This window comes from Etheostoma spectabile, chromosome 15, assembly GCF_008692095.1.
Source record: "Etheostoma spectabile isolate EspeVRDwgs_2016 chromosome 15, UIUC_Espe_1.0, whole genome shotgun sequence".
Lineage (NCBI taxonomy): Eukaryota > Metazoa > Chordata > Actinopteri > Perciformes > Percidae > Etheostoma > Etheostoma spectabile.
In genome coordinates, this window is record NC_045747.1 from 18,062,677 (window position 1) to 18,079,335 (window position 16,659).

General features: G+C 40.3%; 2 protein-coding genes across 6 annotated transcripts in view; one reads left to right on the plus strand and one right to left on the minus strand.

Annotated features, from left to right (window-relative positions):
* radil2a (Ras association and DIL domains 2a) overlaps window positions 1-12,118 on the plus strand; it is a 55,439-nt gene extending 43,321 nt beyond the window's left edge. For 4 of the 5 annotated variants that reach the window (XM_032537044.1, XM_032537042.1, XM_032537045.1 and 1 more), the window contains 6 exons: window positions 830-974; window positions 4,206-4,387; window positions 4,472-4,850; window positions 8,669-8,799; window positions 9,496-9,635; window positions 10,187-12,118. In XM_032537044.1, the coding sequence (XP_032392935.1) occupies window positions 830-974; window positions 4,206-4,387; window positions 4,472-4,850; window positions 8,669-8,799; window positions 9,496-9,635; window positions 10,187-10,289 (1,080 nt within the window). In that variant the 3' untranslated portion in view covers window positions 10,290-12,118. The remainder of the gene's footprint in view (window positions 1-829; window positions 975-4,205; window positions 4,388-4,471; window positions 4,851-8,668; window positions 8,800-9,495; window positions 9,636-10,186) is intronic. The other variant, XM_032537046.1, reaches the window with a different exon arrangement.
* Window positions 12,119-13,288: 1,170 nt separating this feature from the next.
* Window positions 13,289-16,659, minus strand: part of LOC116702711 (uncharacterized) — a 9,828-nt gene continuing 6,457 nt past the window's right edge. The window contains exon 6 of the mRNA XM_032537078.1: window positions 13,289-15,388. Within this exon, the coding sequence (XP_032392969.1) occupies window positions 15,019-15,388 (370 nt within the window). The 3' untranslated portion in view covers window positions 13,289-15,018. The remainder of the gene's footprint in view (window positions 15,389-16,659) is intronic.

The window sequence follows — 16,659 nt, forward strand, 5'->3', positions numbered from 1 at the left end:
TTAGCTACAGAGTGAGACATCTCACTTCTGTACTATCTTTGTTGGGATTTGCACATGCACAGTAGAGAGGTAAAATCACATCAGCTAGATAACTCTTTCTCCAACTTTGGTCAGTACAAGGCAGGATTAGCTGGGAGACTTCTTCTAAACGAGGGGCTCTTGTGGAATACCTGCAGAACAGGGACATGGAAGTAGTTCTCTTGGAGATTATGGTGAACTAGTGTGTGTTGTAGCAGTGTTTTGCCATTGAGAACGAGCTAGCATGCTAGCGCTAGCATGCTATGATTAGCCACCTCGTCTCGACTAGTGAGGTAGAAAGCCGTGCAGATTTTGAACAGCTCACCCGGACACTGAAGGCAGCGGACATTCAGAAACCGTATCTCACTCAAAACAGCATGGGTAGTTTTTTTTTCCAAGTTTGTATGTGTGTGAAAGCACCAGAGACACAAAATAACACCCCTAAACCCAGAAAATAATATATTGCACTCCTAATCTGTATTCACCAGGGAGAAATATTTTCCCGAGAGGATTTTTTACCACAGTGACAAACTATTTACTAGATCATATAATTGGTTTAAAGTACTTGGCATGCAAATGAGAGAGTAGCAATGACTTTTTCCGTATGTGAAAACAATCATGAAGGGAAAGTGCTTGTTTCTCCATCTCAGTCATTCTCGTAATCACTACAAAAAGCTTTTGTGGCTCGGTCTTTCAGATGAAACCATCACTTTTACAATCCTGCATTTTAAGGTATTGTTAAGGGGTTTAGAATAACTGGTCTGCTCCATGTGTCTCAGTGTTTTTTCTTTGTTGTTTTATGTCCGTCCAGGCGTCCTGGGCCTCTCTCAGGACTGAATTTGCTGCCCTGAACGCTGCTCAGCTTCACCACATGCTGAGGGAGTACAGCTCGGTTAAAGCCTGTCCTGCCGGATGGACCCCGTCCCCAGAGGATGCAGAGGACACCGTCAGGACGGGTGAGAGGCGTAGACAATCCTTGAGATTAATGTTTAATCCACAAATTCATCGACAAAATAATTTGCAAATAAGTTTGTCATATATCATATTTTGGTATTTTGGTTGGACAAAACAAGCCATTTCAAGACGTCTCTGTGGTTTCTGGTAAACTAGGATTGGGATTTGTTTTTAACTTTTTTTTTGACATTTCCCCACTGTGGTACAATTATAGGTTTGGTCATCTTATCTTATCTCATGGTCGATTAATTTATTAACTGAAAAAAAATGATCAGGAGATAAACCATAATTAAAAAAGTAATGGTTAATTGCAGTTTGAGACCTTTTCTCTCTCTCGCTGTCTTTCTGGGTAAAATCTTGAATTTGAATAATATAATACATACTCTATAGAATATAAATGATAATTCATCAGTTAAGTTTTACATAACTTAATAAAAGGTAACATAAAGGTCTTACAAGTTCACGTGCGGGGCGTAGTTTTCGTAGACAGAAGTTTAAGAATGCCAAATGACGACCCTGTTGACTGTAAACAGTCTGTAACCAGACTCCATTCAGCAGGAATCTATTGTGCCGCTTGCCTGTCCAAACTTGACAGCAGACATGCTTCACTGCAAAAGACTTCAGGATAAAAACAGGGAACTCAACAAGGTTGATAATTTATCTGTAATAACTGTAATAACTGTTCAGAAACATCTATCATAATCTAACGTGCACCTACTTTCTATCAACCTATTATACTTGACTTCCTCAAGTCTCGTGCGGTTAAATAAGCATTCCTTCTTTGATGTTTCTCTGTTAGACACTTCTGGTTGACTGGGACCATAAGAGATGTGTTAAAAAAAAGATATTAAATAAAGAATCATATGAGCTTTTTGAAATATATAAAGAAACCCTTAAATAGTAAAACAATTGAGGAATTATTAGTAATTAGTATTTTTTTTACGTAGTTTTGGCATCTATTCTATGGCAATTTTTCACACAACATTCTGAAATAAAATGTGACATGAAATAAAATGCCATTTTGAAATAAACTTGTCTATAATAAAATAAAGATTTCAAATAAAACAGTTTTATATATAATAAATATTCTTATTTTTCTAAAAAGAAAATCCCAAATTATTTCACAATTCACTGATTTATTTTTTATATTGAAGACAGTTTGTTTATGTTTATTTTTTTCACACTGGCTTATTTGTCTGTCTTTGCCTCTGTCCCTATGCGCATATCTCTCAAACCAAGATTTCAAATTTGACAGGTGTCTTGCTACGGACACGTAAATGTAGTGCCAAGTTTGACGCAGTTTGGATTAGAAATGAAAAAGATATCATTAAATATACATTGGTAAAAGAAGCACACATTGGCTTTTGCTCCTCTAGCGGCTGGCCACTCCCCCTCTCACACTGCCCACGGACTGAGGCCCTGTTTATACATGCTATTCATGGTTATTTTAAAAAACGGAGACATTTACCTTTTATTTGTGCCCTTTGTTTTACACACAAACAGAGAATTTGCCTCTAAAAACGAGCCTTTCTAAAAACCCGGGCCAGAGTGGAGAAATCTTTGAAATCTTCATTTACATGTACATTAACGGAGGTTTAGGCAGCCCAGGAAGTGAGGAAGAGAAGAGAGAGGGAGTGATCCCTTGCCGTTGTTACTACTTTGGTGATTCTGATTGGCTAACACTGGTTTCACTGCCACCTACATGTTTTGGCGTGCTTTTGACGGCATTGACTTTTCTGAAAACTGACAGCTGTGCACAATGTTATTTTGTAAAACGGAAATGTCCGTTTATGAAAATAGCCGCCCACATGTAAACATAGCATGAGCAGACCAGAGACAGGAAGCAGCGGAGCTTTGGCAGCTAAAATATGACACACACCTCAGACCCACAAAAATATGCAAAGTAGTGCTACTTTGGACTGTCTTTGACCTTGAATAAACTAACGACAGTTCCCAAATTTAAGGATGTTTCAGTTACCGCCTTGGACTCTTTTCCTTCTTCCAACGTTAGCTACATGATTGCGGGATATACCAAACTTACTTTTGTTCTTTCCTGGAGCACGGGCTGAAAGGAACATTGAGACTGTTGTGTGGAATAAGGGTGGCAACAAAAGACGCTATGCTTTTCTGCGTCTACAAAAAGCCATTTGCCAACACTAAATCAAATCAAACAAACGCCAGACCCTATGTAGTATTAAGGTGCTGTGAGCTGTAGTCTACATTCAACACTTTTAAACACAGTTTCTTGGAGATTATTCCTTCACAGCACTGTTGATCAGACTCACCCTGGGTCGGGCTAATCTACTGCTAACTAATAACATTACCGTTGCCAAAATACTCCCGCGAATCTAATCCCCTACTTCACCGTTAACTGTCAAGCACTGCCGTGAGTCCATGAGGCTACTGTCTGATTACTCCACATTGTCATTGTGATATTTTGTGATTACTATTGGAATCTGAAGCGTTCTCTGTCAGGTAAATCCGTAAGTAGGTAGTAGGGTATACTGGGTGTACAGGGGAGCTGCATAGGAAGTGGTTTGGGGTCTATCTGTAAGTAATTTCGGGGTACAATTTGGTTTTGATGAGTTCTACAAGCAGAAATACCACAGGCCAACAATCAGTCCGTTCCAAACAGGCACATTTTCAACAGGCACTGCACTAGTTTATTTTATATTGCAAACTTTGGATCCCATAGCAGGTGAAAATCCCTTTTTACTTTAATTCACCATTTACTCCTTTTAAAAGTAATCAGGGCTTTATTTCACCAAAGGTCTGGGGAGAAATAATCCATGTGATTAATCTTATGTTGTAATTATACTAAACGTACACCTCCACACTGACACTCACATGCATTTATAAGCGGTAGCCTTCGTCTTAGTCTGGGTGAATAATCCTGTTCAGTCAACCTGTCTCCACCAATCAGCTTCAGTCCACAGTTTCCTTTCAAATCCACTTCCTCCCAGCAGGATACAGGCCACCTCGCTCTCACCAGTTCTCACCTCTTACTTCACTCAGATCAACTCCATCCTGCTGCGTAAAAAAACAAAAAAACACCATTGACTGATCCCGCAACAATTGCAGTCAGTCCTGTACTGTATTTACAGCTTTTAATTTGATTTGGGTTTAACTCAATTACAGCAGCTTTACTAAAACGTTACAGGATTGAATTTCATTAGGAAGCTGTAATTAAGCTCGGGTCATTTGTGATGGATGACCTCTCTCTCCTCCTGCAGCCGACATCCTGGAGAGCTTTGACAACCACCCACCTCTCATCCTGCCCAGCAGCACCTTCCACCTGGAGCTGGGTAAACCCGTCGTGGAGCCCGCTCTGTTCCAACAGCTCGGTCATCTGCAGGAGTTCATACGCCGACTCCCCCGCAGGGAAACCCGAGCCGAGCCCGATGCCGAGGAACAGGTAACAAGCTTTCTGAGCCAAGAGCAGGAAATGAGACACCTTAAGGTAGATACATCTGGTATTGATTGACTTTATGTTTTGCAGACTGTTAATGGGACAACCACAGACAGGCAGTCTCCGACCTCACCCTCAGTCAACGTCTTCCAGGACCCTGCCCATCAGGGGGTCTCTGACCCGGTTACCTGCCCCTCCCCTGAGGTAGACCGGGACCATAGCCACGCTGCAGAGCCGCCTCAGGCCAGAGGATCTCTTGGTGACCTGAGTGGCTGTGAGGCAGTCCTGACCCAGAAGCTGAGGAGCCTGGAGCTACAGAACACCCTCACAGGACAGGCTGACATGACTTACCACAAGAGCCTGGCACTGGACCCGTCCTGCCTGCTGACGCCGCCCAACACCCCGCAGGGTATGGAGTTGGCCGAGCTGGAGGCTGACTTGCAGGAGGGCACCCGCCAGCAACAGAAAGGTAACTGAAAACAGGAGACTTTACTGTTTCTGCCAGTAAATGTAATTTAACAGAGAAATGTTTCAATCCGGATCTTTGTCAGGCATTGTCAAGCGAACACCACAGAACTAATAAACATTACATATTCATCATCATTCAGCAGATCAGGTGTGATCTGCATTCAGTGTACTCTCAGATTGGACCAATCAGAGCAGGGTTGGATAACACTGCCTGATGCTCCCATACAAGTGCCTCTAAGAAACAATATATATATCACACAAAAACATATTCATTCTAATAAACCAGATAAAACATAATTATCTGAGGAGAATATAGAAAAATATAGAAAAAAAATAATAAATAGAAAAAAAAACATTACTTGGCCCGAAAAGGTTTACAGTACAAAAGCAGACTATCAATGGCCAGACATTTGTTAATAGTTATAGGAGGAAAAAAAGAAAGAAAAGGAATCTATTACTATGTTTTAGAAAATTAAAAATATATTCATATTCATCTAAATATGTTGAAGATCTGTGCATCATACATACATACAAACCAGTTTGTTCCAACTGTAATCAATGATTGATTGAATAATTGACTAAATGGCTTCACAGATGCTTCTAAGCTTCCTTTAAAGACACTAACAGCTGTAAACCATTAAGTGAAACCTGGCAGCAGAAAATAATAATTGAGTGAGTGTACATGTACAAAGAAAACCCAGAAACAAGAGAGTCAAGCACATGTTATGAGAAAGCTGACAGCATTTTAAAAGGCCCATTCATGTCTTCACTTACACACAGCAGGTTTTGATTCAAATGACACACAGCTCGGTCACTAAGAATACGGCTTCTTCGCTTCCAACCTTGTCCCCTGTGACTAACGTCTGGAATGAGGTCTACTTTAAAAGCCTGTTCACTTCCTCTGACCAAATCTGTTAAGTAAAGTATTTAGTGGCTTGACCTTCGAGGACCCGCTGCATATTTGTTCCAGGTCCCCAAGAAGGTAACCCTGACACAAAAGAGGTGGAGCGCCTTCCCACTCCTCCCTTCATCTTTTCACTGACTCTGGAGGTTGAGGAATTTCAAGTGGAAGGCTGTCCAGGGCGGGCTCGCTCTGCAAAGGAAAGAGGGTTTCCTCTCCCACCCGTATTGTGTTTGGACACCTCCGTCATGAGGTCATCTGTAGGAGGGAGAGGGAGTCAGAGTGAGACTTGACTACTTCACTTTTTGTCTAAGGAAATGACACTGCAGCATTTCTGACTGTGTGAAACCAGTATCCAAGCCTTAGAGCTGGTGTTACAACATATTTTCATCACATCGTCGTAAGATGTGACACCCAAACCCCCCATCGTATGGATGTTACTTTGTACGAGTGGTTGTTATTACCCGATAATGAATGAGGTATAATTGGGTTATATATTCTGACGACGCTTGATAGATTTTTGATGAGTCTTGAAAGAAGGCAAGATCTAGTAAATGCCAAGTATTGACGTGTTTTTATTTTAATTTCCAGCTTTTAGGGACTTTTCTTTCAGCTGATTTAAAGACTGGAAACATGAAATAGCAACAACCACTTGTACAAACAAACAAATGGGTCTCATTCTGGACCCACTGTGCTCTTAAGATTGTATCTCACTCAGAAAGTGGAGGAGAGATTAACAATTAGATTTAACATAACATAAACCAGGTGGCTGTCCTGACATAAAAAAAGAACGAAATCAAATGGAGAGCGCATGTCAATTGTTTTAACAGCTTCTTATCATTCAAAGAGGAAACCGTGTCAATTTATGGTTTCATTTCATCCGAATAAGTGACATGACTAAATTACAGTATCAACATCTGTGAAGATAAGTCAAACTTAAATTGTCTCTGTTTGCTAACAGCAATTTTGACCAAATAAATACAGGAGTCAAAGCAGACGTTAAGATGCTGATTTCTTAATTGATTCATCTTGCAGTGGTGTTTTCGGCAGAGAAAAGGCTTTTATCTAACGAGAAGCTCTCCTCAGATCTGAAGCAGACCTTCAGAAACCCTTTTCGTCACATGTGATTGTCTGTACTTAAAAAGGTTCAACTTGTGTTAATGCGCTCCCTCCCAGACCTCCCACTGTTGCTGGCTGCTGCTACAGAAAGGGTTTAAAGCTGGAGGATTGGGTTGATCCTAATCAGATGTCTTTACTCTCATTGGTTACTTCTTGTATTGTGTTTTCTCTTTTAGTGCTTTTTTATCAGTCATTTGTTTAAAGGGTTTGAGGATTTTTGATTTGATTTGATTTATTTTGGATTTGACAGACAACATAACAACATAAGTGTGAGCACGTATTTCCAACATGGTCCTTGGTGTTAGAACAAGGACCATGACATTACATGAAAACAAAGCCACCTGGCACCATCTCGTTATGTACATGCTGTCCTAAATGGCAGTAGTTATTTCATACAATCTGCACAAGTGGTACTACCATGTAAAGGTGCAACAATTTATATTAATCTTCTACTGATTTGATAATCTATTGATCATTATTCAATCTATCTTCAAGTCAAGAATAAATGTCAAACGTTTAACACTCACCGCCTAACATATGGGAAATTGCATCTTTTTTTTCAGGTTCATGTCATTTTATTTAATATTTGCTAATTGGGAAATAGACATTTGATGATGCCACCTGACACATTGGAATGGACATTTTTAACTAAATGTTTTATAGGCTAAATGATTAATACATTCTTTTTTCCACCACTTAGTCCCCACTAGTCATTGATATACGAATATTTCGTAAATCTATATAGGGGTAGAGAACCATCAGACACTGGGGGTGGTGACGAAGGAGCCCAAAGACCAGACCGAAGGAGGCTCCGGCCCGGTCAGCTGGAGTAGATGACTGGACGTGGAAGGGGGGGTGGAGGGTTGCACTCTTTGACTGCAATGATGCTGAATAGGGAGAAAGAGATTTTTTTAAAGCAGGGTTGTGACTGTGGTTGGCCCTTGCCATTTGTGCATGATTCTGATTGGTTAAGCAGGAAGGTGAACGCCTCCACCATCTAATTCCATTTAGCAAGAGAGCATTGATTAAATTAGGGCTCAAGAGAGACTATTGGCATATATGCAACAGTTACAAACAGCAAAACAAGTACATTAGGATAACCGCTGAATTGATTTGGGAGTGCACCGATTAAAAGTTAGGTCTTCCTGAAAGAATTTACGCTGAGCTACATATCATCCCACCATGTGGAGCCAAACCTTGGCCTCCAGCGTATCTACCTCTGTGGTTTTGGCTAAACGACCAACGTTATTTCGAAAGTTTGCTAATCCTTTAATCTGGCACCAAGAATTACAGAGAGGTGGTGATGTCAGGAGAGAAAAGAGCAGTGGCCGATCCGTCATGGGAATTTACAGTTGGGTTGGTGCGTGGAATCTTAATCGGTGGAGGCATTGTTCGGGACAGGTCCTGCGTGGGGGGCAGACAGGCTGCATGTTGGGAAAAGGCAGAGGGAGGCGGGGGTGATGGTGAAGCAGGAGCTGCAGGGATGGGAACAGTTTTTAATTTTTTTTATTTTGGGGGGGAAATTCTACTTTTGCTGCGTTGTTGTAGACAGGAAGTCCCTGTTAGAGCAGCGCTGCATGCTAACCTGTCTGCAGCTAACAGGTCGGATTTCAGGCAGCTCAGCAGATCATTTCAAAATGTAAAGACTTCACCTAATGCTAGTCCCTGTATCAATTCAGAGCTATTTATTGTGGTCTACACAACAACACTGATCGGGGTCTATTTTGGGTATTTGAGTGAGTATTTATACCACCACTTTGTTCTGATGTGAGCATGTGTTTATCTGTTTGTCTGTTCAGCCAGTAGATGTGATGAGAGGAAGACCGAGAATGTAGAAAAAGAAAATGAAGAAGAAGACAGGGAGGAAGTGTTTACAGCGGAGCTTCACAGAGGACCTCACGGTCTCGGCTTGGCGCTCGTGGACGGGACGGTACGACACCGTCTTTATTTTTTATCCAGCATTCATCCTCTTCTTCTTCTTCTCGCTTTCATCACATTGATTCAATTGTAACTATTTGCAGTAGTGAAAAATTAAATCGAATAGGCCAACTTGTATCTGGATTGTTTCAGATGAGCAGCCATGGGGGTTTGTATGTTTTCACACAATTGAATCCGGAAGGAAAAAAACAGCCTCAGATCTGATGAAGACTAAGGAGATTATATAAGATTGTAAACTCAAGGGATTTCAACTCAACAGACTGGAACTACAAATCTAATCTGACTAAATGTTCTTACTGACTAAAGGGGATGTCGTTGTTTTTTTTCCATTTTCTGCTCAGTGTTCTTTAAATAATAAAACACTAAATAGATTCGTAGGAACCAAACACTGTGACACAGACAACTGAAGCTCTATTTCTCTGTGAGCTCTGTGAGGCTGTACTGTGAGCTAAATGCTAATGTTGGCATGCTAACATGTTCATAATTAGAATGCTTACATGCTTATGTTTAGCAGGTTTACTAATTGTCCTCCAATATTTCAGTCTGGACCAAATGGGTCAACCCACAGTAACGCTGGCAGCATGACTAAAAAGGAATATTAAAGTACACACTCTGGCTGCTGTTTGTCTCTCTAAATGCACCCATGAAGGTTAATAATCTTGGATTTTATCTGTTTTATATTACATAGCAAACGCCGCTGAGAATAAGTGGCATTTACGTGAAGTCAGTGGTTCCCGACTCACCTGCCGCTCAGTGTCAGAAACTGAGAACTGGCGACCGCATCCTGGCTGTTAACGGCATCAGTGTGGTCGGTATGGAGTATAACACGTAAGTCTTAAAGGACATTCTAACCCTTGTGTTGTCCTCCTGGGTCAAAAACCTTTATCGACACATGACATTTTCGTCCCTTTTTGTGACTTTTTTCACTAACACCAACTTACTACCACTACTTTTATACTTTTTTGGATTTCATGGTCAATAAACCTTATTTATGTGCATTTATACCTAATATTTGAGTAAAAAACCCACAAATGATTAATTATTTTGACTAGTAGTTAAGAGCAGAGGAACATATGTTGAGTGGATGAGTTTAGTCAGGATACTGAATTGTTTTCATTTCAGTTTTCACCTGAAATTAAATTTAAGTGATCAATTATATTTGAAAAGAGCGTTGGATGGAATCCATCCCTTTTTTGTGTGGTAATTTGATTAAAAAGAAACCCATTTTTCTGATGTAGACATTTTTAAAAGGAGTCAAATTTGACCCGAGGACAACAGGAGGGTTAAAGTACACACAGGTCTGCAGATATTAGTCTGATCCCTTCTTCCTGTAACTGCTTGTTTACAGCTTGTTGTGTGTCTCTCTGTTTTCATTTTAGTGGTAGAGAACTGATCCGCTCATCAGGAGACTCTCTCAGACTGCTGGTGGCCAAAATCGACTCAAAGACGGGCAACAGGAGCTCGGCTACGACTAAATGCTGAAGGAAGAGCTGCGTGTGGACGATCAAGTGCAATTGGGAATACTGTGGGACGTTTGGTTCATCTTACCTGCTGCATCCAAGTCAAGTCAGTCTATCTCACAGGATTACGGAGAAACACAACCTGCTTCTGTTTTCAGTGCGTCGAGACAATCAACCCAAAGCAGCGGGACTGACTCGAGACTGAGGGCACGGTCAAGTTTTTAAAAAGCTCATTCTGCTGCGACAGCTCCTTTCTGCCCTATAAACAAACTCTGCGTCGGGCTCGCCTCCACACTCATAAACCATGAGGCTTTGGCGGTGGGGAAAGTAGCAGTTGTGAACATCTATTTGAATGTCTGAGTACACAGCATTCGGTCTGAAGAGCTTTATCAAGCTGCTCCACGATCAAGATTCATGTCTGGCAACAACTGGAATTATTCATTTGTAAATGATGGCTATTTTGTTATTTTATAACCGTGAAACAGTTTATTTTACAATGAAAGAACCTCCATTTTACCCCCTTTTGTTAGAAAGTCTTTACCTAAAGTCTTACTAAGTAAAAGACCTGTCATTGGGCATCATCTGTGAACAAATATATCATATATATTTGATGTCGTGACATATTGAGATCAAGAGGAATTATCTCAACTTACTGGGAGATTTTTGTTTTTGTTGTTTTGAGGAAAAAAACAAGTCGGAAAATATGATTTACTCCCTTGCATTTTAGCAGTTTTTCATTTTCATTGTGGCCTTCAGCGCTTCGCACACATCTTTCCACTGTGAAAGCTCAACTTTTAGATGGCATGGAAGTGGTGTTCTGTTACAGCAGCAGGGCAAAGTTATGGGTCACACTAAACGTCCAGGATTGAACAACAAGAGTCATTAGACAGTCAGGTTAAAACCTTTAACCTGACTGTCCTTTAATCAGTTTTTAGACGTTGTTGAATCACGAATGGAGGAACACATTATTGGAGCTGTCTGTGGGAATCCAGATCTCTGTAGTACTCGATTGTTTACAGAGACTAGTAAAAGGAGCTTTCTTGGGGAAAGGTAAGTGTGGAAGTGTGACTACCTGGTTCTGAAATTATGTGTAGGTAGTTGTGTTGAGGCAGCAATGTTAGCAAAGCCCTGATCGATCCAAACTTTATTTAGAAACCAAGCATTTTAAATGTTTGTTTGTTGTCTTACGGACAGACCTTACAACAAAGGAATTCCTGTAGAAGGCAGAGAGATTCACAAGTAACGCAATTAATCACAAATGAATCTAATATGATCCCGCCATCAAACTTAAAGCGATGCGAATATTCAGAGAAATGTAAAAAGACACTGTACACGACCCGCTTAGCAGCAAACATCAGACCGACACAGCTAGAGACTAGCTGGTGAACAGAGTGGAGGGTTTAGCTGCTAAAGAGACATCATAAAGAGATATTTCCCTCAGGAGTTGGTAGAGACCAAAATCTGAGCTAAAAAGAAGAAGAGAGAACTTTGGACTTCCATCCATCGGGGAAAGTGGTATCAATCTTCTCATCTAACTGTCAGCAAGAAAGCAAATAATGTTATTCCTCTAAAGCCTTACTGTCGGAGGTTTGTGCACAAATCATAAAACATCTCAGTTACTCATCTGAGATCAGCTTGTATGAAAAAAAAAACCCATCAGCAGAGGTGTTTAACACTGTAAAACAACACACTGCTGCAGCCCTCTTCTGGAGTCTGTCTGGGTTTTCATCCCATATGTGTTAAGTAAAGTTCAAGTATATTGATAAACAGTATTATTCACAGTATTTTGTAATATTTATATTGCGCAGTATTTTTGAAACTATGTATTAAATATTATTTTGACTTTGAAAATATTGAATGCTTTCCAGTTATTACTCTGTCTTTGTGTTTAAAACTTAAAGCACGCCTATAATGCATGTTGTGTTGTGTGTTTGGGTGTAAACTACGTCTGCTGATCTAAAAGTGTGGCCGGGTGGAGCAGCGGGGAAGCTGCTGGGTGTGCCGGCACCAGCCGCTGTTTATAGCTACTCTGTGGTTTCCACTAGCCAAGCACTTTCCACTGACTCCAGCAAAGCACAGCTGAGCCTCTGTGGCCCCCTGAGGCCTCGATTAAAAACACGGCTTCATATCGCTACGGAAGCTTTAACATGTTGCACGCTGTTATTTAAATGTGAACACATCTGAGCGTTTCTGACAGACTGGAAGAGTGCAGCTTGATGATTACACTGCAGGCTTTTAATTCACTCAGGTCTGAACTGCTGCTCACATCATATCATTATACTCATATTTATGCCTCCATATAGAAGACATCACATGTGTAACGTTTGTCTTCATCTCCAGCAGTTAGCTCCTTCCTCCTACTCCGCTACATCCCAGAGGTAAATACTGTACTTTATACTCCGCTACATTTGTCTGACAGCTTTAGTTAGACAGTTATTTGTTCTTTGTGTTTTGGGAAAATTTGCCAACTTCTTAAGCAAAAAGATGTTTTTTGTTCAACAAGAATTTGCATAAAAGCCAATAATTATGAATTGTTGAGTTGTAAAGACTATTTCAAACAAAATAAAAATGAATATTGGAAATAGTTACCAACCCTGCCTTTAATGTAGCAGTTGTCTTAATCCAGAAACATCATGTATAATAAAAGCACTAACAGGGAACATCTAACTGCACATGAGTACTTTTACTTTTCATACTTTAAGTACATTTTGCAGTTTGAATGCATAACTTTTGCGGAATGGTTTGTACAGTTAGTTACTTTTTATTGCGTAAACAATCTGAATACTTCTTCCACCAATTTCCAAAATGGGTGAGCAGAGCCTCAAACGCTCAGTGCAGATCACGTTTCAAGTTTTCAAAAATGTTAAACATTATCTACTTAAAATAATAGTGCAGCTATAAAAAGAAAACTAATGTTTTTTTTTTGGGGGGGGGGTGGGCTTTTAAACAATCCCAAGGTTAACTTATTTTTTCATTTTTAACATAATAAAGATATGTTGTTAATTGACATGCGTGGCATTCTAAAGTTGGCGCTGAATGTGCATTATACTTCATTTTATGGATGTGTTTAGGTGACGGTTAGGTAAAGACCAGGGTTGTGGCTTAATACAAGAAAAGTCCACCGTGGCCATCTGCCACATTGGTCCCAGCTGAAATATCTTAAATATTTGAGGAAGTTGCTTGAAATTTAGTAAACACATGTATGTTTCCCAGAAGACGAATCCTACTGACTTTTCCTCCAGCACCACCATGAGGTTAACGCTTACGGTGTCTCCACAACTACAGTTACTGTACTGGATTGCCATGAAATTGGGTGCAGACGTTAATGTTCCCCTCAGGGTGGATTGTAATAATGTTGATCCCTTAGCTTGTCCTTCAGGGACATCAACAGGTCAAGGTTTTAATGTGTTCACTTTGGTTTACAACCAAATACCTGCAAAATTAACGACATTCGCATCAGCCTCAGCTGTCATGGAGTGTAGTGCTAATTACCTGTGCCATGTTTTTGGCTCCGTTCGTCTGTCTGGTAGCAGGAAAACACCTGGGCCTGGGCCAAGGAAAAACTGGTTTCCTTTTTTTCATGTTAGCATTGCTTTTTTGAGCATGTAGGTGTGCTAATATTAGCTCAGAGTACAGCCTCACCGACCTGCGTGGCTGTAGAAAATAGTCAAAAATGTCACAGTGCAGTGTCATATTCCATTTTTCACTTTGAGCCTAAAAAGCTGCACGGGGTTGCTTTTGTATCTGAATTCAATTATTTTGTAATTGATTAAAAATAGAAAAAAGCTAATTAAAACTGCATTTTTATGTCTTAATCTGGAATGAAACAGATAAATTACCACTTTTAAAACATTTATACCTTTAAAGAACTTTAAAAATTACATTATAGTTTTACTGGGAAGATGAACTGATGAAGGTGAATAACAGAGGAGTAAATGTACCTTGAGAGGGCCTCTAAAACCTCTTTCCTGTGTCTTTTCTCCCTTCCCAGAGTGCAAACTGTTCTCTGGTTGATTGTAAGCAGGTGTGACTGATTGTTTTAGTTCTGGGAGGGTGAGGATGCTCTAAAAGCTTGTTTAGGTTTGCCATTCCTACATGTATTTAGTTTTAGCTTTTGTGCAATTAGGATGCCTCCAGAAATCATAATTATATGATAGTAATTTGGTTTAGGACACAGGAGGACTTGGGTTGAGGAGAGTGAAAGATGCTGGTGGTCACGGTGGACTTTTCTTGTATTTAGCCAAGACCCTGATCTTTACCTTTACGTCACCTAAACATATCCCTAAGAACATTCAATGCCACACATGTCAATTAACAACATATCTTTTATGTTAAAAATGAAAAAATAAGTTTACGTGGGGTTTGTTTAAAAGCCCGAACCCCCCCTCCCACTTTTATTTTATTTTTATAGGTACACTATTATATTAAGTAGATGTTTGTCTAATGTCTCTGTAATTCAACACAAAATATTTAACAGGCTCTGCTGTGAGGCTCTGCTCACTAATAACATAACATAACTTGACTAATAACATCTCTACTCAGGTGTGATGATGGGAGGAGACATTTTGGAAAGTGGTAGAAGAAAAATTCAGATCTCCTACTTGGTAAAATGACTAAATGTACAAATTCACATTCTTGTTGGCTCTAAAAAAGGAGCAAAAAACATCTGAGCTGAATAAGAGGGGTTTTTCGTTTTAAGAAGTGATGCTCTGCCACACATTTAAACACAGCATTGCTAAAAACACCGTAACTTATAGACCGAGGCCACTGTTAACGGCAGCCGGGTCTGGCATTGATCTGAAGTAGTGGTCACAGTTGAGGATGGGGCAGTCTGTAAACAGCAGGCTGTAGTCGTAGTACACGGTGTCCTCCGGAGGAGTCCCCTCTGGCCCTCCTCTGAAGCCACACTCCTCCAGGAGGCTCTCTGGGAGCAGGCGGGCCTCCTCTGTGGGCACTCTGCTCCGGTAAACCTCCAGCCTGGAGGTCTGGATCCCTACCCGGTCCTGGATCATCCTGATCAGGCTGAGGACTCTGCTGCTGCTCAACAAAACCACCTCAAAGTTTCCTGGATGAGCGGCAGCGCCGTCGAAGGGGATCAGTCTGACACTCAGACGGACAAACCTGTTTTTAGAGGTTAGATTTACATTTACGTTACAAGTAAGAGACACGTGGAGCTCTTTAAGAATGTGGCTTATAAGATATATTTAATATACATATGTTTCATGTCTGTCTTTCATGTCTTGCAATTCACGTCACATTGTGCATGTGCAAGGTAAAGCAAAAAGAGAAAACAACAATGGAAATGTACTTGGACCATTAGAGAGAGTGTGTGTGTGTGTGTGTGTGTGTGTGTGTGTGTGTGTGTGTGTGTGTTTTGGTTGGATACACTACTCGAAATATATTATAATATTAAGATATATGTATATATATTATTATTATATATATGTGTGTATGAAATATGGTGGAGAAAATCCGCAGTACTCGTCATCGTATCTACAATGAATATTTTTGGAACAAATTCCTACATTTAATTAAATATTAGTTCTCGTAATAACATTGAGATGGTGGTAAACTATGAGTGTGTACTACACTGACAACATTAAAGTAATTCAATTTCAATTCAATTTTATTTATAGTATCAATTCATAACAAGAGTTATCTCAAGACACTTTACAGATAGAGTAGGTCTAGACCACACTCCAGAATTTACAAGGACCCAACAGCTCTAGTAGTTTCCTCCAGAGCAAGCAACAGTGCGACAGTGGCGAGGAAAAACTTCCTTTTAGGCAGAAACCTCGGTCAGACCCAGGCTCTTGGTAGGCGGCGTCTGACGGGCCGGTTGGGGTTAGAATGAAAGTAAAGAGCAAGTACCTTGGTTTATATTTTGTACTAATCTAAATGGAAAGTAATTTAAGCTGTCAGATAAAGTAGTAAATTAAAAAGTAAAATCCCTCTGACGTAAAGTAAAAGTAGAATAAAATGGAAAAACAAGCATGTACAGCATTTGAGTAAATGTACTGACTTTACACACACACACACACACACACACACACACACAAAACAATTATGGCACTTGTGTAAAGGTTGTGTTGAGGTCTTTGTTTACGTAGCTGTTGTCCTGCAGCAGTTAAAGGAGGTGATCAGTGTGATTTACTGCTGAAAGCTGAGACTGCTTTACCTCACACATGGACGTTTGGGCTGAACGGCGACTCAGCCTGAAGTCTTGAGAAAGAAGACACTGGTCTGGGATGTAGTTTCTGACTGATGCTCGATGTGGAGCTACCAGTAGTTCTACTGTACATCAGACCGGCAATACCTCATCACCACGCACTATAGATACAGTATATATACCCCAGAGCAAAAGTACTTAACCCTTGTGTTGTCTTCCCGTC